Source organism: Notechis scutatus, chromosome 2, assembly GCF_049901735.1.
Source record: "Notechis scutatus isolate UNSWTSFEM ecotype Mainland chromosome 2, rNotScu1.2, whole genome shotgun sequence".
In the NCBI taxonomy this organism is placed as follows: domain Eukaryota; kingdom Metazoa; phylum Chordata; class Lepidosauria; order Squamata; family Elapidae; genus Notechis; species Notechis scutatus.
In genome coordinates this window covers 27,740,825-27,761,351 of record NC_142010.1, presented here as the reverse complement: position 1 = coordinate 27,761,351, position 20,527 = coordinate 27,740,825, and the positions used below count along the sequence as shown (strand labels likewise).

At 44.8% G+C, this 20,527-nt stretch overlaps 3 protein-coding genes across 4 annotated transcripts in view; 1 reads left to right on the top strand and 2 right to left on the bottom strand.

The window, feature by feature from the left end:
- Nucleotides 1–20,527, top strand: part of LOC113432072 (vomeronasal type-2 receptor 26-like) — a 492,433-nt gene that overhangs the window by 154,588 nt on the left and 317,318 nt on the right. The gene's annotated exons all lie outside the window — the stretch shown is intronic.
- LOC148131965 (uncharacterized) overlaps nucleotides 1–20,527 on the bottom strand; it is a 114,046-nt gene that overhangs the window by 43,866 nt on the left and 49,653 nt on the right. The window lies entirely within an intron of this gene.
- On the bottom strand, nucleotides 2,362–19,386 carry LOC113432139 (uncharacterized). Of its 2 annotated transcripts, none has more exons than XM_087953788.1 (5): nucleotides 19,057–19,386; nucleotides 15,436–17,440; nucleotides 15,004–15,081; nucleotides 5,117–5,243; nucleotides 2,362–4,627 (listed from the first exon to the last, which is right to left on the bottom strand). In XM_087953788.1, exons 2-5 carry the CDS (start codon nucleotides 17,275–17,277, stop codon nucleotides 2,940–2,942), a joined length of 3,735 nt encoding a protein of 1,244 aa, XP_087809914.1. In that variant the 5' UTR covers nucleotides 17,278–17,440; nucleotides 19,057–19,386; the 3' UTR covers nucleotides 2,362–2,939. The 2 variants fall into 2 exon arrangements, with proteins under 2 accessions (XP_087809914.1, XP_087809915.1); XM_087953789.1 differs by lacking the exons at nucleotides 15,004–15,081; nucleotides 15,436–17,440; nucleotides 19,057–19,386 and adding exons at nucleotides 6,071–6,138; nucleotides 6,630–6,748; nucleotides 7,937–8,147.

Below are 20,527 nucleotides of genomic sequence, written 5' to 3'. Positions count from 1 at the left end.
AGCCAATCGCTCTTCGCAAAGCTCTCCGGCGCATGCTCCGTCCCTCTCCTAAGGCAAGGAACACCTACGACGCATTGGCAGAGGACTCTGAACTTGGCAAGTTTAAGGCTTGTGGACTTCAATTCCCAGAATTCTCCAGCCAGCGGAGCTGGCTGGAGAATTCTGGGAGTTGAAGTTCACAAGTCAGTTTGGGAACCCTCCTGCGTTGCAGAATCATCGGGTGGATTGGCGCTGTGGTTTCCAGGCGGGGTGGAAGGAGAGGATCCCAGTCGAGGGTCGTTCGGTGTTCATCAACAGAGCTGAAAGGGATCTGGGAGGTCATCTAGTCCAACGCCCCCCCTTGCTCACGCAGGACACACACACACACAGTACCATTTCTGACAACTTAATTACACACTATACCATTTCTGACAATAACTTAATTGAGGCTTCCTTCTGGAAGAAGAAAGATGCAAAACGTCCTGCCTCCTCCTCGTCACCCACTACTGATTCACAGCCTTCTCTTCGCAACCCTCCCCCAAGAAAACAGTAACACAATAACGGAGTTGGAAGGGTCCTTGGAGGGCATCTAGTCCAACCCCTCTGCTCAAGCAGGAGACCCTGTGGCAATTCTGTGCAGCCTCTTCTAAAAACCTCCAGTGGGGACAATAAACCGGTGGATCAGCTTGGCTTCAGAAGTTGTGGGTGCTTCATGGGGGGTGGGGGTTAAGAAGAGACTAGACAGCCACTTGTCTGAAATGGTATAAAGTCTCTTGCTTGAGCAAGGGGTTAGACTAGAAGACCTCCAAGGTCCCTTCCACTCTATTCCAATTCTGATTGGAGTTAAAAAGTGGAATGTTTATTGGAATGGGATAGTCTGCTATTTGGGGCGATTGTCTCTGGAATGACTGGCATTTAGAATGGACTGTATATTGGAGCTTGTCTTAATTAAAGAAGAAATGGTCATTTATTTAGATATTTATATCCCAGCTTTATTACATTTGCAAATAACTCAAGGTGATGAACATATCCAAGATAACTTCTTCCTCCTATTTCCCCATAACCACCAACCTGTGAGGTGAGCTGGGCTGAGATTCACTGGCCCAGTCACCCAGCTAGCTGGCTTTCATGGCTAAGGCAGAAACTGAATTCATCTTCTCCTGTTTTCTAGCCTGTTGACTTAATCACTTGACCAAACTGGCTCTTTTACTTATAGCAGGGGTCCCCAACCGCCGGTCCGCGGACCGTGCCGACCGCGGAACAAGCCTTACCGGGCCGCTGGTTGCTGGGCGCCGCCATCTTTTTGGTAAAAAAGCAATTTTAATCAAAAAGATGGCGGCGCCAGCGCTTCGGTGAGCTTTTCGGGTAGAAAGCCATTTCTACCGAAAAAGCTCACCAGAAGCGCTGGCGCCCCATTTTTGACGAAAAATCACTTCGTGATGTCACTGGAAGTGATTTTTCGTCAAAAAGATGGCGGCGCCCAGCTGACGCCGGAACCGGGCCGCGGCGCCAGCTGGCGCGGAACCGGGCGCGGCGTCGAAAAGGTTGGGGATCTCTGACTTATAGTACACTTTAAGCCTGGTTTCTCCTACAAAAGGCTCCATACCCATTTGCACCATTCAGGTGAAGCGAAGGACAGAGATAAACCTCCAAGTGAACCTCAACAACTCTCTAAAATAGGTGTCAAACTCGCATCATCGAGGCATTGTCACATGATGCATCATGACTTTTCCCCCTTTGCTAAACAGGGCATGGGTGTGACCAGAGTTTGACAGCCCTACTCTGAAAGAATGCAAATGACCAGCTGGCTGCAAGGAATATAAATCCTTCCATTCCCCACCATCCAGTCAGAGCTGAAGAATCAGAAATGAAAACATTTTCAAAGAAAAACAAAGGAAGTCCAGTTGCGTCTTGAAAAAAGAGGGACCTTTGGGACAACCGTGACATGGATGACTGAGAATCTCCATAATCGTTCAATCATTTCACATTCTAGCTTCCTATCTTTAAATGTCTTTGAATAATGAGGAAAACACAACACTAATTTGAAGCAACTGATCTCTATCTAGAGATACAAATGGAAAAGGGGGGGGGGGGGAACCCTCAACTATTTTATTCTGAAATTAAAGGAGAAGCAATTATGCAACTTTTTACAAAGTTGCATAATATGTGGATTCTTGGAGAGAAGATGCAATCCTGCTTTTTTTATTATGAGGTTGGTGTGTTAACAGAGGTAGTTATTGTGCGTTTAACAGTTTTACCGCTATCATAATAATTTGTAAATTAAACCCGATTCTGCCATGTTTATTCTGCACTGCAGGATAAACCTTTCCTTTCTTCTATGGGAACTGCATTAGATGCTTTGACAGATATTAAATCCTTCTTGCTTTTTCCCCCCCCCAAGGCTAAACATTTGCACCAGCCTCAGTTTATTTGCATGGGACTTAACCTGATCAATCATATAATCCTTGTCAGCCTCTGATACAACAGTCCCAGATTATATCAAGAAAAATATTCAAAATTGGTCTAACAATATGGAGAGGGGCTCATGATCTATTGGTGAAGACTTAGGCAAAAAAAAAAAAAAAAAAACCTACAAACCCTCTCCATGTTTCACTCTTTTATGCAGTTTTTCTCCTAAGTGGAACTGGTATTTATTATGACACATCCTTTGAAAATAGTTGCTTTGCTCCATTTCTTGCTGTACCATGTCCTGTATGGATCAGTTAGTTCTGCCTACAGTTTGCAGGTTTAGCATCCATGAAATTCATCCAACTTCACACATACTCATAGACTTTCCCACTTTCCTGTGGGAAATAAGGACAGTGCCACATTTTCACACCATTTTTATGGTTCTCCAATGTGGATTCATTTCGATCTAATGAGATGACCTTTCGAACTGAATGTTATGGCAAAGTCAAGTTATTTCTGGTGGGTTTTCCCTTGTGATGGAAGCTCTCAAGCTACGGTTTCTCTCTTCTGTGGATTCTTTTATGTTGTGAAAGGTGATTTTTTTGACTGAAGCTCTTTCTGCATTCTGCACATTTGAATGGTTTCTCCCCAGTGTGAATCCTTCTATGGCAAATAAAATGACTGCTGTATTTGAAACTCTTTCCACACTCCAAACACTTATACGGTCTCTCCCCCGTGTGAATCCTCCTATGACAGTTCAGATCTGAGCGAACACTGAAGTTCTTTCCACACTCCAAACACTTATAGGGTTTCTCACTCATGTGCATCCTTTTATGTTTCATAAGGTGACCGTTTCGCCTGAAGTTCTTCCCACACTCCAGGCATTTGTAGGGTTTTTCTCCTGTGTGGATCCTTCGATGGTAAATATAGGTGGTTCTCTGACGGAAACATCTTCCACACTCGGTACATTTGTATGGTTTCTCCCCCGTGTGAATTCTCACATGTATCACAAGGCTAGAACTTCCACTGAAGTTCCTTCCACACTTTAGACATGTATACGGTTTCTCCCCGGTGTGGGTTCTTTTGTGTCTTGTGAGGTGACCACTCTGACTGAATCTCCTTCCACACACCAGGCAGGTGTACGGTTTCTGCCCTGTGTGCTTCCTTTTGTGAGCTGTGAGGCGACTTCTCCTACTGAATTGCTTTCCGCACTCCAGGCATTTATACGGTCTCTCCCCTGTATGAATCCTGTTATGATACATAAGATCCGAGGATCCACTGAAACTCTTTCCACAGACCAGGCATTGATACGGTTTCTCCCCGGTGTGGGTCCTTTTATGTTGCATCAGGCTAAAGTTACGCCCGAAGCTCTTCCCGCATTCCAGGCACTCGTAGGGTTTTTCTCCTGTGTGGATCCTTTTATGATAAATAAAGGTCGTTTTCCGACTGAAGCTCTTATCGCACTCTGTACATTTATACGGTCTCTCTCCCGTGTGGCTCCTTACATGTTTGATAAGGTTTGAACTTCCACTGAACTTCCTTCCGCAGTGAAGACACGTATATGGTTTCTCCCCAGTGTGGGTTCGTCCATGTCTGGTGAGGTGACCAGTCTGACTGAATCTTTTCCCACACACCTGACACGTATATGGCTTCTCCCCCGTGTGCGTCCGTTCATGGACAGTAAGTTTACATCTATGAGTAAAGGTCTTGCCACACTCCGGACATTTATATTGTTTTTCCAATGGGGGATTTTCTGGGGGTAAAATAAGCAACTGTTTCTTGGTGAAAGCCTTTCCACACTCATATGGGTTATCCTCTCCATCCAATATAAGATGACTGTTCAATGTGAATTTTTCCACACAATTTATAAGTGCATACGGTGTCTCTTGGATGAATGATGGGTGATGTAAAAGAAGAGAAGAGCTAAGACTGATACTTTGCACATACTCTTGACGTTCATATTGTTTCTCTTCAATCTGGTTTGTACAATATTTACTAAAAACAAATTTCGATCTCTCTTTCTTGTCATCCCCAAAATATTTTTCACTTCCTACTTGTTGCTGAAGTTGCTGAGCTGGGAGGATTTCATTGTGATTTGAAGGAGAAGATTTCTTCCTTCCATTCTTTAGGCAGCTTTTCGTACTCTTTTGAAGTAGCCTCTGAATTCCAAGCATCCTTTCTTCAGACTGGAATAGCGTAAAGTTGAGCTCCTGGTAATTCTCATACTCTTGCCCATAACCTGATTTGACAACAATAGAAAAAACAATTAATCATTATGTTCATTACAGAAAAATGCAGCAACTGTTATTTTTGCTTGTTCTGAGCTCTACAGGAAACTTATACATCTTCAACTCAAGAGATAAAGGGAGGGCCCTTTTGTCCAAACCGATGGTATGAGCAACTGCCACTGATAGTAAGGCAACCTAGAAGAGGAAGCGGTTATAAGGAACAGATATTCAAGGCAGGGTCTTCCTCACCTAAAGCTGTTCTGGTTATTTACTCTGGAATCAGACTAAAGTGAAACTGTCATCTTGGCTAAAGAACTTGCTCAAAAACTCAGAGAAAGGATCTTGTAAACTGTCTCCCATCTTCTCCACTTACTCTGGTCTTAGGAAAACAAAAAGAAGTCCAAAATGTCCTCCTTCTAGGCAGAAGCTGCTTTCTGAACATTTATGGCAACAAAAGACTTCCACAAATGCCTGAATATCAGAGCGAAACAGGCCCTTACCCAGAGCAGCCAGATTCCTAGAATTCTCCAGCATGACTTCTCTGTATAAGGCTCTCTGGCTAGAATCCAACAGAGCCCACTCCTCCTCCGTGAAATACACAGCCACGTCCTCAAAGGATACAGAGCCCTGAAATTCAAAGGAAATGTTACTCAGCACAGACATCCTCGAACTTTTTCTTCCACATATCCAATATCCTAAAAGTAAGTTTCTGTAAGACAGAAAATGCTTTTTTTCTGACACAATGTACTACTAGGTTTGATACCTGCCTCTCCGACAATCCATCTGTCTGGTTAGAATTTCTTCCTACCACAATTCATTTCGGTGAAAGACTTTGAAGAGGTACGCCATTTTGTCGCATTTCTTTCTGTGTGAAAAGTTTTTTTTTTTTTTGCAGAAGCTACCATTTTGATGGAGTAATAACTCCATACCTCATGTATTATCACTTTTCACTGAATCTGCTTGAAAAAGGTTGGGGATCACTGCGCTAAAGAACTTCCTGCTCTGATGACGGCTCCTTATTTTTATTTATTTATTTTTATTTTGTCAAGTCATTATAAGATAACAGGTATAAGTATAAACATAGTTATGAATACATGAAATGGATACATATAAGAAAAATAAAAATAAAATAAAAGAAACAATAGGACAGGGACGGTAGGCATGTTGGTGCTCTTATGCAGGCCCCCTACAGGCCTCTTAGGAAAGGGGTGAGGTCAATAGTAGACAGTCTAAGGTTACAGTTTTTGGGGTTTGGGGAAGAAACCACAGAGTCAGGTAGAGTATTCCAGACATTGACCACTCTGTTGCTGAAGTTGTATTTCCTGCAATCAAGGTTGGTGAGGTTTACCTTGAGTTTGTATCTATTGTTTGCTCTTGTGTTGTTATGGTTGAAGCTGAAGTATTCATTGACAGGTAGGACATTGCAATATATAATTTTATGTAGTATACCTTACCTGAGCTGTTGCGGCTCCACCAGACAAAGGAGATGTTTCAGCCATTTCCAATGACAACCTTGTGTTCCCTATGATCAGGATAAAACGATATGGACAAACAATATTTGGAAGATGGTTGAGTCAGCTATTGGGGAATTAAAGGCAGAAGTATGTGTAGGAGGGACGCTCAGTGGCTAAAATGTTGAGCTTGTTGATCAGAAAGGTTGGCAGTTCGGCAGTTCGAATCCCTAGCGCCACATAATGGAGTGAGCTCCCGTTCTTTGTCCCAGCTTCTGCCAACCTAGCAGTTTGAAAGCACATTAAAAAATGCAAGTAGAAAAATAGGGACCACTTTGGTGGGAAGGTAACAGTGGTCCGTGCATTTAGTCATGCCGGCCACATGACCACAGAGACATCTTCGGACAGCGCTGGCTCTTCGGCTTTGCAACGGACTTGAGCACCGCCCCCTAGAGCCGGAAACGACTAGCACATATGTGCAAGGGGAACCTTTACCTTTACCTTATGTGTAGGAGAAGCACAAGAATGAAACGACCGGCCGCAGAAGTAATCTTTCACTTACGTGGCAAGAAGTCTTGAGTTGGATCCTCCTCTGAGAAGCCCAACAGCTGCTCCACAGAGAGAATAGAGAGATTATTCCCCGCCTTCAGGTTGTCCTGTGGCCATCTTCATCGGCTGGCCCTGCCATTTAAAATATAGCCAGGAGGAAAGAAGAAGAAATCTTAAAACAATGAAACAAAAGAAATGGACGGGGTCTCCAAATCCGGACCAAGTTATATATCCATAGTTGGAGATGCAAGCTCTCTTTTTCCTCCCATGGAATAACCTGGACAGGGAACCAGAACTTTGGGGCTGAAAATGGAGGGGAAAAATAGTCTTTTATTGTTACGCCTTGCATTTGTGTCTCCAAAGCTGGACTGTATTATAACCAGAGTTGGAGACGCAAATTCCCTTTTTCTTTCCGTGGAATAACCTGGATGGGGAACCAGAACTCTGGGGCTGAAAATGGAGGAGAAAAATAAAGTCTCTTTTTTTTTTTTATTGTTCGCCTTGCATTTGTGTCTCCAAAGCTGGACTGTATTATAACCAGAGTTGGAGACGCAAATTCCCTTTTTCTTTCCGTGGAATAACCTGGATGGGAACCAGAACTCTGGGGCTGAAAGTGGAGGGAAAAATAAAGTCTCTTTTATTGTTATGACTAGCATTTGTGTCTCCAAAGCTGGACTGTATTATAACCAGAGTTGGAGACGCAAATTTTTTTTCTTTCCGTGGAATAACCTGGATGGGGAACCAAAACGTTGGGACTGAAATTGGAGGGAAAGGAGAGCATCTTCTATTGATACGACCTGCCTTTGATCAGGGCAAGAGAACCGGATCTTCCTCCCAGGAGGGGAGTTCCTCACTTGCCGCTGCCTCCTCCCCTCCTCGGCCTAGCTAGCAGGGAGCTTTCGGCCAGGGCCGCCCGCAGCCATCGTGCCATCTCCCGGGGCAGCCCGGCCAAGAGTCGCTCCAGGATCCCCCGGTCTTCCTCCACCGGGAGCTCAGCTGCTCCTCCTCTCCTGGATTCAACCAGTCGGGGCGAAGCCGCTGCAGCCTCCCGGGGCCCTACCGACGCCCGGGAACCCGAAGCGGAGGAAGCGCTCGGCTTCGGAGCCCGGAGGCTCCTCGGGGAGGTTCTACTCCAGCCTAGCTCCGGCCCGGGCCTCCTCCTCCTCCTCCTCTCCCTCAGCGGCGCTGCTCCCGACCTCCTCCGCCAGGCCATCGGGCTGCCCCGCCGCGCCTAGTCCGCCCCTCTCTTCTCCTGCCCGGCCAGCCTCCCGGGGACGCACAGCAGCCGCTTCGTTGCGCACAGCGCTCCTCCGGAGTCACCTTCCGCCCGCCTGCTTCCCGGGTAAGCGGGAATCGCGCTTCTTCGCCGGTCTGGATCTGGGGGAGGGCAGCTCCGATTCGCTCCCCGCTCCGACTGACTTCAGCAGCACGGCCGGTCGGCCTCTGGGAAGAGGCCAGGCTCCTCAGCAAGCTCCCCCGGCGGCCAGCCAGTCCGTCTCCCCTCACCGTCCCCGCGGGAAGAGACGGCGAGGGAATAGCTCCCGCCTCGTTTTTCAGCCCAAGGTCTCATTTGTCGGGACTCGGTTTCGTAAAAGCCCCCGGGTGGATTTGGCTTGGAATGAAATAGACAATAGAACAGAACAAAATAGGAATAGAATAGGAATAGAAAAGAATAGAAATTATAGTAGAATAAAATAGGAATAGAACAGAATAGGAATAGAAATAAAAAAGAACAGGAATAGAAAAGAAATAGAACAGAACAGGAATAGAATAGAAATAGAATAGGAACAGAAATAGACAAGAATAGAAATAGAACAGAACAGGAATAGAAATAGAATAGGAATAGAAAAGAATAGAAATTATAGTAGAATAAAATAGGAATACAACAGAATAGGAATAGAAATAAAAAAGAACAGGAATAGAAAAGAAATAGAACAGAACAGGAATAGAATAGAAATTAGAATAGAAAAGAACACAATGGGAATAGAAATAGAAAAGAATAGAATAGGAATAGAATAAAAATTAGAATAGAATAGAATTAGAAGAGAAATAGAATTAGAATTAGGAATAGAATAGGAATAGAACAGAAATAGGAATAGAAGTAGGAATAGAAAAGAATAGGAATAGAAATGAACAGGGCTAGAATAGAAATTAGAATAGAATAGAAATAGAACAGAATAGGAATAGAATAAAAATTAGAATAGAATTAGAATAGAAATAGGAATAAATTAGAATAGAATTAGGAATAGAACAGAAATAGGAATAGAATAAAAATAAACATTATGGTCACTTTGAAGGTACACTAATCTGCATACATTAAAATGAAATTTCATTGCATACAGCTCTCAAAGTTATCACTTCCAAGAATCACCACATAAATAAAACAATAAATACAAAATTATGTGTATACACACATATATTACCTGACACAGACAGGGCTGTCTTAATGCACTGTTTTGCCCGGGGCCCATAATGCTGTTAAGACGGCCTTGGACAAAGAGAAACAACACTCTAGTTCGGATGAATACATGTATGTACATGGCGAGAAAAACAAATCTTGCCAGTTTATTAGATGCATGGCATAGGGAACAAAAGCTGTTAAGATTCGGGTAGTCCTGCCAACAAAGGATTCTCCTGCTTGAGAAGGGGGCTGGACTAGAGGATCTCAAGGGTCCCCTCCAGTTCTATTCTGAATTGAAAAATTGAATTGCTATAGCTCCTTAAGCGTGAATCACACATGAGCAACTGGATTTTATGCTTTTTTTTGTTTTTGCAGCACTTGTAAAAGCAAAGGCCATGATAGTTAAAATAAAGCCAATGTGTTCCTATGGGCGTTATTTTGCCGGAAACTTTTAAGTCTGGTTCCCAGCAAAAAAAAGCCATAAATTGTATCATATGAACATAGAATGACATAACCAGCTGTAAAGGTGAAGCAGTTGCCCAGGGCCTGAAATGCAGTCATATATTTTCCAAAGCACCAGAGGGCAGGACAAGAAAGAATGGATGGAAACTAATCAAGGAGAGAAGCAACTTAGAATTAAGCAGAAACTTCCTAACAGCGAAGACAATTAACCAGTGGAACAGTTTTCCTTCAGAAGTTGTGGGTGCTTCATCACTGGAGGTTTTTAAGAAGAGACTGGACTGTCACTTGTCTGAAATGGTATAGGTACAATGCAGGGGTGGGATTCAAATTTTTTAACAACTGGTTCTGTGGGTGTGGCTTAGTTGGTGGGCGTGGCTTGGTGGTCATGTGACTGGGTGGACATGGCTTGGTGGTCATGTGACTGGCTGGGCATGGCCAACTCAACATCACTCACATCGAGGCACGCATCTCCTCGCCTGGCCTCTTGTGACTGGGGATGCTGCAACAGTTGTAAGTGTGAAAAATGGTCATAAGTCACTTTTTTCAGTGCCATTGTAACTTTGAATGGTCACTCCACACAAGCAAAGTACCAGCAAAGGAGGGGGGGAAAACTCCAGAGAAGTTCCAGAGACAGGAAGTCTAGTCCTGCCAAGAATGTAATAAGGGTTAACAGAGAGGCAGTTTCTGTAAGCAACACCAGAATGTTTCCTTCCTGCCTTCCTTACAGGATTAGGCCAGTAATTTCTTCTAACAACTGGTTCTCTGAACTGCTTAGAATGTTAACAACCGGTTCTAGTGAATAGGTGTGAACTGGTAGAATCCCACCCCTGGTAGTGATGGCAAACCTTTTTGTTGTGGTGTGCCAAAAGCGCGAGAGATAGCGTGTGTGCCAGCACCCACAATGCAATGCAGCCCGCCCCCTGTGCATGCATGCGCAACACCCCCACCCCACCCCCTTACCTGCACTGCGCATGCACACGCCTCCCAGCTGATTTTCGTCTTGTTTGAGGACCGTTGTCGCCTTCCCGGACGCTCGACGGAGACCTCTGGAGGCTGAAAACAGGCCCGTTTCGGCACTTCTGGTATTCCCAGAAGGCCCATTTTTCGGCCTCCTCAGGCAAAAACAGCCTCAAACAGGACGAAAATTAGCCGGGAGGCGTGTGCCTGTGCAGCGCAGGCCAAGTTTGGCTGGGGCTCGTGTGCCCGCACAAATGGCTCCGCGTGCCACCTGTGACACACAGGCCACAGGTTCTCTATCAAGGGTCTAATATCTCCTGCTTGAGCAAGGGGGTTGGACTAGATGATCTCCAAGGTCTCTTCCAGTTCTATTCCGATTGGTGTGTGCCGCCATTCCAAATCCAGAACTGGTTCATAATTATATTTCGGGGGAAGGGTCCATTGGAAGTTCAAAGAGTTGCTAAGCAAATACTACCCAGTTCTTAAGAAAAGAAAAAAAACCTCAAACATTTCATTGTGAAATTAAAGGACAGACACTGTAGGAAATTTTTACCAAGTTGCATAAAATGAGGATTTCTGGAAAGGAGGAAGTCTTTTCCTGTTTTTATTAAGGGAGGGTTGTCAACAGAGGTAGTTGTTGAGTATTTGACACTTTCATCGCTATCACAATTTTTGTAACATTAAACCTGATTCTACTGTTTATTCCACACGATAGGAGAAATCTTTCTCTTCTCCTCTAGGAGATGCATCTACAGGGATATTATAAACTTCTTAGTCACTTTCTTTGCAAGGCTAAACAGACCCATCAGCCTCAGTCTGTTTTCATGGGACTTGAAATCTCAACAACCATATCATCCTTGTCACTCTCCAATACAACAGTCCCTGATTGGATCAGGAAAAATATTCCAAATTGGTCTAACAACGTGGAAAGGGGCTCCTAATTTGTTGATGGTGCTCTAGGCAAAAAAATCACCAATCCTCTCCACGTTCTTCTCTTTTATGCAGTTTTTTTCCCCCCGAGTGGAATTTTTAATAACAACCCTTGTCATTGTGTGTGTGTGTATGTATATGTATACACAGAGAGAGAGAGAGAAATTGCTTTTGCTCCTGCTGGTGCTAAATTTTATGGTATTTAAGAAGACACGTCCTCTTAAAATAGCTTTGCTCTTTTTCTTGAGGTATTGTCACTCCTGTATGGATCAGCTCTTTAGTCCACAAGTTTAGCATCCGTTAAATTCATCCGAACCCATATATATATTTTCTTGGGAGAGGGAGGGAATGACCAATATTGGCACCAAAGGTTTGTCCATACTCATAGGCTTTCCTATGAGAAATAAGGACAGTGACACCTTTTAACTCATTTCCACACTTCAGGCGTTTTTATGGTTCGCCAATGTGGATTCGTTTTGATCTGATGAGACGACCTTTTGAACTGAATGTTACTGCAAAGTCAACAGATTTCTGGTGTTTTTAGAAGGCACTTGTGATGGAAACTCCCAAACTATGGTTTTTCTCTTCTGTGGATTGTTTTATGTAGTGAAAGGTGATTGTTCCGACTGAAGCTCTTTCCACACTCCAAGCATTTGAATGGTTTCTCCCCTGTGTGGGTCCTTTTATGGGAAATAAAATGACTGCTGCATTTGAAACTCTTTCCACACTCCAAACACTTATACGGTCTCTCTCCCGTGTGGCTCCTTACGTGTTTGCTAAGGTCTGAACTTTCAATGAACTTCCTTCCGCAGTGAAGACACATATATGGTTTCTCCCCAGTGTGGATTCGGTGATGTCTTGTAAGATGACCAATCTGACGGAATCTTTTCCAACACACCTGGCATGTATATGGCTTCTCCCCTGAGTGCATCCTTTCATGGACAGTAAGATTACATCTGTGAGGGAAGGTTTTTCCGCACTTCAGACATTGGTATTGTTTTTCCATTGGGGCATTTTGGGGCGGCAAAACAACCAACTGTATCTCACTGAAACCCTTTCCACACTCATTTGGATTGACCTCCCCAACTGACATAAGAGGACTGTTCAGAGTGAATTTTTCTACACAATTTCTATTGTATGATGGCTGATGTAAAGCAAAAGAGGAGCTAAGATTGATATTTTGCCCGTACACTTGATGTTCATATTGTTCCTCTTCAGTCTGGTCTATACAATATTTACTAAAAACAAATTTCGATCTCTCTTTCATGTCACTCCCAAAATATTTTTCACTTCCTACTTGTTGCTGAAGTTGCTCAGCTGGGAGGATTTCATTGTGATCTGAAGGAGAAGATTTCTTCCTGCCATTATTTTGGCAGCTTTTCGTATTCTTTTGAAGCACCCTCTGAATTCCAAGCATCCTTTCTTCAGACTGGAATAGCGCAAAGTTGAGCTCCTGGTAATTTTCATGCTCTTGCCCATAACCTGATTTGACAAAAATAGAAGAAGAAAAAACAATTAATCATTATGTTCATTACAGAAAAATGCAGCAACTGTTATTTTTGCTTGTTCTGAGCTCTACAGGGAACTTATACATCTTCAACTCAAGAGATAAAGGGAGGGCCCTTTTGTCCAAACCGATGGTATGAGCAACTGCCACTGATAGTGAGGCAACCTAGGAGATGAAGAAGACTGTGCCTGCTGTCGGTGCCGCTGTCATGCCTGCTTCTTGGACGGCCATCTACACCAGGTGTCCCCAACCACCGGACCGGTACCGGTCCGTGGATCATTTTCTACCGGGCCGCCAATTTGCTGGGTGCCGCCATCTTGTTTCGACGAGAAAGTGCTTCCAGGTGAGCTTTTCCGGTTGGAAAGCAGCGTTTGGGTCCTGAAGGAATCCTCACACCTTAGTTTCATTGAAGGGGGGCAGCTTCGAACGAAGAGCCGTCCCAATGGCGGGGGAGATTAAGAAAGCACAAAAAGCACAAAAAGGTACAAAGGAGGAGTTGAAGGTGGCGGGGAAAAGCGGGGGACGGCTGGCTGGCTGGTTGCTCGGCTCGCCTTGCCATGTGTGCTGATGCCGGTACCGGGCCGCGGACCATTTTGTGATGCCGGTACCGGGCCGTGGCACAAAAAAGGTTGGGGGCCACTGATCTACACAGCCCCTGCTGCTGGACACCTCCCCCCCCGGCATACACACCTGAAATGACCTTTAACCTCAGGGCTGCATGGCAACTTCTCCTTCCTCACGGCCGCCACTGAGCCAGCCCTCCACCTGGAGGACCGGCCAAGAGTTCCATTCTCTGGCTGCTGGCCCACAATCCTCACCCTTCCCAGCTTGCTTTGTGCCCAGTAGTGGAAGCCACTTCAGCCGCACCCTCAGGGCTCCTCGGCTACGGTGTGCCCCACCTCTCCCTGAGCGAGGGGTTGCAGACACCGTGGGGCTCGGAACAGGCTGGGGAGCGCAAGAATCATGGGGCAGTAGATGGGGAACGGAGGGTTGGCTTGGGGCAGGCAGTGAGGAGGGCATGGCTGCTGGGCAGCTCCAAGGCTGCGGTTGGAGGGGCCACTGCTGGGTGCAGAGCAGGCTGTGGAGGGTGAGAATTGCAGGGCGCTGGCCGGAGAGTGGGAGCAGGCTGCTGATGCCAGCTGAGCCCCCCTGATCTGGGAGGAAGAGGCGGATGAGATAATGCAAGCCCGCCGCTTCCAGTGCATACGCCAGAATGGGGTCAGCCGGGAATATATGTGCATGCGCCCACCTTCCTGTGCTTACCCCGGGACAGTGTGGGCTAGGCCAAAGCAAAACTGGCCTCTTGCTATTTCCAGGATAGCTATGCAGGCCAGATCCAACCACATCAAAACAGGCCCTTACCCACAGCAGCCAGATTCCTAGAATTCTCCAGCATGACTTCTCTGTGTAAGGCTCTCTGGCTGGAATCCAACAGAGCCCACTCCTCCTCCGTGAAATACACAGCCACGTCCTCAAAGGATACAGAGCACTGAAATTCAAAGGAAATGTTAGTCAGCACAGACATCCCAGAACTTTCTCTTCCACATTTCCAATATCCTAAAAGTAAATTTCTGTAAGACAGAAAATGCTCCTTTTCTGATATGATGTACCACTAGGTTTTGATACCTGCCTCTCCAACAATCCATCTGTCTGATTAGAATTTCTTCCTACCACAATTCATTTCGGTGAAAGACTTTGAAAAGGAACGCCATCTTGTCGCATCTCTTTCTGTGTGAAAAGGGTTGTTGTTGTTTTTGCAGAATAAATAGAAAAAAAAAAAAAAATAAAATAAAAAAAAAATTTATTAAAAAAAAAAAAAAATAAAATAAAAAAAAAAAAAAATATTAAAAAATTTAAAATAAATAAAAATTCATTTAAAAAAAAAAAAAAAAAATAAAAAAAAAAAAACACAAAACCAACCCCCAAAACCCCCCAAAAAAAACCCTTCAACAACAACCCCCTCACCACCCCCCCCTCCCCCCCCAAATCCCCCCCCCCCCCCCCCCCGCTACCATTCTGATGGAGTAATAACTCCATACCTCATGTATATCACTTTCACTGAAACCGCTTGAACAAGTCAGACTAACGTTTTGGACTTTAAGGATTTCCTGCTCAGATGAGGCTCCTTACCTGAGATGTTGCGGCAGAGAGACGAGATAGTTCTTCTCCACGGTCAGGGTGTACCCTGGCCATCTTCATCCGCTGGCCCTGCAATTTAAAATATATCCAAGGATGAAAGACGAACAAATGTTAAAACAATTAAACAGAAGAGTGATGGAGTCTCCAAATGGAGTCTCTCTCTCTAACCATGTTAGAGCTTAGTTCACGAGTGTCAAACACAATTTCATTGAGGACATTAGCATCACGGTTGCCCTCAAAGGGCCAGTTTCATGTACGACTATTGTATCTTATTAGTTCAGGAGTGTATTATGTCTAAGACCTGAGCCAACCAGTATTGACATTTCAAATATGAACACAAAAATTATTCCAAATAAATCTGCAAAAACTAATTTAAAACAAAGAAAACAACACAATCTTTTTAGTTCTCTCTCTCTCTCGTACCTTTTTGTCCCTGCTGGATGTTTGGCATCTTTTCTTGGCTACAAGCTCATCCAAGTTTACGGTTAGGTTTTGAGCTGTGGAAACTCTCAGGATAGAGAGGAGGTGTGCAGGAGTGAGAACACTCCTGTGTGCCCTTTTGTTCACCCTCATCATGGAGAAAACATTCTCACACAGGTGTGTGCTACCAAACATGCAGAGCATTTGAGCAGCTCGTAGGCGGAGTTGGGGCATCGTTTCAGGGATGAGCTGGGTGAACTGGGTGAATCCTACAGAATCGTACTTGGCCTTCAGTGTGCTGCTAGACTGGAGTTCTATCAGCTCCATCTGGAGGTCCACAGGGGCTATCTTCACATCGACTGAGAACGGATTAACAAACAGTCCAAAATTGAACGTCTGCGCTTCCAACTCAACAAAGCGACGTGTAAACTCCCTGTGAAGTGCGCTCAGTTTATCCGCAAACCGAGCCTGCGAGAACACAGTGGTGGAGACTTGGCTGACAATTGCTTGGCAACAGGGAAAGTGAGCCAAGTTTCCTTGCTGAATCTGAGTCTCCCAGAGTCGCAACTTTACTTGAAACCCTTTCACTGCGTCATACATGTCCGTGATCACACGGTCCCGTCCCTGAAGCTGAAGGTTTAGCTCAGTGAGATGCTTCGTTACGTCGCACAGAAAGGCTAATTCGCACAGCCACTTTCCATCCCTCAGTACCGTGGAGTCTTTCCCTTCACTTTCAACGAACTGACAAATTTCCACACGCAGCTCAAAAAATCCATTGAGCACTTTTTCTTGACTTGGCCAACCCACCTCTGTGTGGTAGGGCAGATCACCAAGTTCAGAATGTATCTCCTCAAGGAAAGACTTAAATTGACAGTGATTTAAATCCTTGGCTCTTCTTATGAAGTTAATTGTCTGTGTGACAGTGCTCATTACATGTTCCATCTTCAGGGTTTTGCCGCACAGCGTTTCCTTGTGCATGAGGCAGTGATATGCCGTCAGCACACCTGTGCAATTCTCGCTCTTCATCTTCTCTCGCATTCTTCCCACTAACCCACTCTCTTCCCCGCACATTGAAGGTGTTCCATCCGTTGTCAGTCCCATAAGTTTATCCCAGGGCAGTTTCATGTCATTTACGCATTTCGATACTGCTTCAAATAGGTCCTTTCCTGTGGTAGTGCCATGTATTGATTTCATCTCCAAAAGTTCCTCTGTAATGCATAAAGCTGAGTCCACTCCACGGATGAAGATTGTCAGCTGAGCCATGCCAGAGATGTCAATGCTCTCGTCCACAGCAAGGGAATAGGCAATGAAATCTTTTCCCTTTTCAACCAACTGTCCGTGTAAAACACCGGCGAGCTCACCTATCCGACTGGCAACAGTATTTCTGCTTAGGCTTACGTTCAAAAACGCTTCCTTTTGGTCTGGGCACAAGATTTCACACACTTGAAGCAGGCAGCGCTTCAAAAACTCACCCTCGGTAAAGGGCCAGGCTGATTTAGCTATCTCTTCTGCCACGATATAACTAGCTTTCACAGCAGCTTTGCTTTGTGACTTTGCTTTTCTGAAGGAGATCAGGTTCTTCTTCAACTCTTCCGCTTTCTTCAGCTTCTGCTCCATGTTCAGGTGTTTGTACTTGTCCTGATGTTTGGCCTCATAGTGCCGTCTCATGTTATATTCCTTAAAGACAGCCACCGTATCTCTGCAAACAAGGCACACCGCCCTATTTTCAATGTCAGCAAACAGGTACTCTGCCTCCCACCTCTTTTGAAAGCACCTGTTTTCAATGTCCACTTTCCGTTGGGCCATTTGGGGGGGGTTAATTGTCGGCATGCAGGTCTTCTCCATGGCAGAGGGTTGAATATATGGCAATACGAGACTGCAGAGAAAGCTCACAGTCCCAGGTGCTCCATGAGGCGAGCAGTTGGGAACTCCGTAGGTATCCAGTTTGGAGGCTCAATAGGATGCTGTGGATCCAGATGTTTTCAGCAGGTTTAGCATGTCACAGCATCTACGGAGAGAAAGCGAATGCAGCCACAAGTGATACAATTGAAATTATATATTTTATACAGGAGAGATCCTGGATGGATGGATGGAGCGAGGGAGGAAGGGAAAAAAATCAGCAATCCACCATCACTGCCAACGTGATCTAGCAGCCAAAGGGGCTACCCAGCCTCTCTAGTTAAACTACCCCCATTTCTGATCAGATTCTGATATTTTCAGGGCTGCCTTTTGGTCTCTGATTGTAAGAGGAAAAAAGACCCCCAGGTTTCCCAAATAGGAAACAAGGAACCCCTCTTTTCCCAGCAACTCTCTTACCTCCAAGAAGCCCAGAAATATAGCTCCAAATCTCTGTAAATAGCCACCCAAAATTTAGCTTTGCAGGCAATGCTGGTTAGATTCCCTCAGGGCCTCCTTGTGGATTTCTCCTTGGGGAGGGGGTTGGGGGCAGATCCAAAACACCATTGACTTCCACGTGGAATAATCTGGGCAGGGAAAAGAGAAATCTGGGACTAAAAATGGAGGGAAACCAAAGTCTCTTCTATCGTTACAACCTGCATTTGTGTCTCCATGTTAGTGGAGTTGGAGACGCAGATTCCCTTGGGAGTCCCTCTCCCTCCTGTGGAATAATCTTGACAGAAAACTGTGGGACTGAAAATGGAGGGAAACCATTTCTTAATAGCCCACAGCAGATCTTTTGTGCCCATTGAGAAAGATGGGGCCAGCCTATTCGGAAAGAAAAGACCTTCTTCACCTCCAGTGATGGGATTAAAAGTTTACATTCTCCTCCACCCCAATTCTAAGAACAGGATATGACAGTTTAGGATTAACCCATCTACTATTTAGCAGGAAGAATAAAGAGCTCCCTACATAGCACAATTTCCTAAGGGCCTTTCACACAGTGCACAACCCCCTCGCCTTCCCCCCAAGCAGCATTTCAGGACCTCTATCAAATCCTGGCACTCATCTCTAGCTAATTGTTCGGCTGACCCAGAACTGTTGTTGGTTCCATCCATCATTAAAGTTTCTCTCCCATCAACCTCCATTTTATTTCCAGCGTCTTTCCTCCCAGCTTGGAACTGAACCAGGTGGATTTTTCCTTCCAACAGGAGGGAAACCAAAGTCTCTTCTATTGCTACAACCTGCATTTGTGTCTCCAAAGTTGGACCCTGTTATATCCATGGTTGGAGATGCAAATTCGGTTGGGATTCCCTCTTCCTCCCGTGGAATAATCCAGGCGGGGAAAGAGGATTGTGGGACTGAAAATGGAGGGGAACCGAAGTCTCTTCTATTGTTACAATCTGCCAAGTTCCCCTCTTCCTCCTGTGGAGTAACCTGGATGGGGAGCCAGAACTCTGGGACTGAAAGTGGAGGGGAAAATAGTCTGTTTTATTCTCACAACTTGCATTTGTGTTCTCCAAAATTGGACCCTCTTATATCCACAGTTGGAAATGCAAATTCCCTTGGGATTCCCTCTCTTCTCCCGTGGAATAATCTGAGCGAGGAAAAAGGACCCTGGGACTGAGTGGGAAGCTTGCAGTTCTCCTCCCCGCCCTCCTCCTCGGATTCAGAGGCAGGAAGGCCCGGCGCTGCTCCCCACCCCTTCCGCAAAAACATCGGGCTTACCTGCCGGGCCTAGTCCGCTCCTCTCCTGCCCGGAGGCTCAGCTCTTCCGCTCCGGATTCCCTTCGCTTCCCAGGTCAGCGGGATCGCGCTTTCCTCCCGCTTTGGATGTGGGGGAAGCGCAGCTGCAATCCGTTCCCCGCCCTCCGCTCCGCCTTCCACGCCACGCCACGCCACGTGCTTCTTTCCCAGGTCTCGAGTTTTGCAAAAGCCCGCGGGTGGATCTGGTTCCGCTTGGGGGAGATCTTGCCAAGAATTGGAGAAGATTCCCCCAGCAGCCTTAGGGAGGAGCCTCCACCGATTGGGAGAGGGCTCCAATCCGCGTAGGGAGCAATTCCCCGTCTTTTTGGTATGGTTAATAGAGTGGAGTGGAAGGGAACAGAATGGAAAATAAGGAATGGATTTGAAATTAGAAATAGAGATAGGAATGGAATGGAATAGGAATAGGAAAGAGTAGAGTAAGAATAGAAGAGTAGAGTAGAATAGAATTAGAATAGAATTTAGAATAAATAGAATAGAATAAGGAATAGGATAGGATCGAATCGAACAGAACACAACACATTAAGGAATAGGGATAGGATAGGACAGAACAGAATAAGGAATAGGAATAGAATAGAACAGAATTAGGAATAGGAAAAGGAATAGGAATAGGATAGAATGGAATAGAATAGAAATGGAATAGAATAGAATTTAGAATAGAATAAGGAACAGGGAATAGGATAGGATAGAATCGAATCGAACAGAACAGAACACATATAGGGATAGGATAGGATAGGACAGAACAGAATAAGGAATAGAATAGAATAGAATAGAATAGAATAGAATAGAATAGAATAGGGAATAGGAATAGGATGGAATGGAATGGAATAGAATAGAAGAAAATAGAATAGAATAGAATAGAATAGAACAGGACAGAATTAGGAATAGGAATAGGATAGAATGGAATAAAATAGAAATGGAATAGAATAGAATAGAATAGAATAGAATAGAATAGAATAGAATAGAATTTAGAATAGAATAAGGAATAAGGAATAGGATAGGATAAAATCGAATCGAACAGAACACATTAAGGAATAGGGATAGGATAGGATAGGATAGGACAGAACAGAATAAGGAATAGGAATAGAATAGAGTAGGGAATAGGAATGGAATGGAATAGAAAAGAAAATATGGAATGGAATGAAGAAGAATAGGATAGGATAGGATAGGATAAGGAATAGAATAGAATAGAATAGAATAGAATAGAATAGAATAGAATAGAATAGAATAGAATATTATTTGTTGGCCAAGTGTGATTGGACACACAAGGAATTTGTCTCTGGTGCATAAGCCTGTGACTGCATGGCTTTGACTGGATGGGAAATGATGGCAAATAAACCCATTATTTGATGAGTTGCAGGCAACAGTCAGCAGGATCCTTTCTGAATAATATGGCCACATTATTTAGAATGGTGCTTATTCTACGAATGGCACT

Excerpts from the sequence above, each read along its gene's own strand:
- LOC113432139 (XM_087953788.1), bottom strand. The coding sequence starts at position 17,277 with ATGGAGAAGACCTGCATGCCGACAATTAACCCCCCCCAAATGGCCCAA. Across the intron at positions 15,082-15,435 it reads CATCCAGCAGGGACAAAAAG|GGCCAGCGGATGAAGATGGC; the intron begins GTACGAGAGAGA and ends TTTAAATTGCAG. Across the intron at positions 4,628-5,116 it reads TAGGAATCTGGCTGCTCTGG|GTTATGGGCAAGAGTATGAG; the intron begins GTAAGGGCCTGT and ends TTGTCAAATCAG.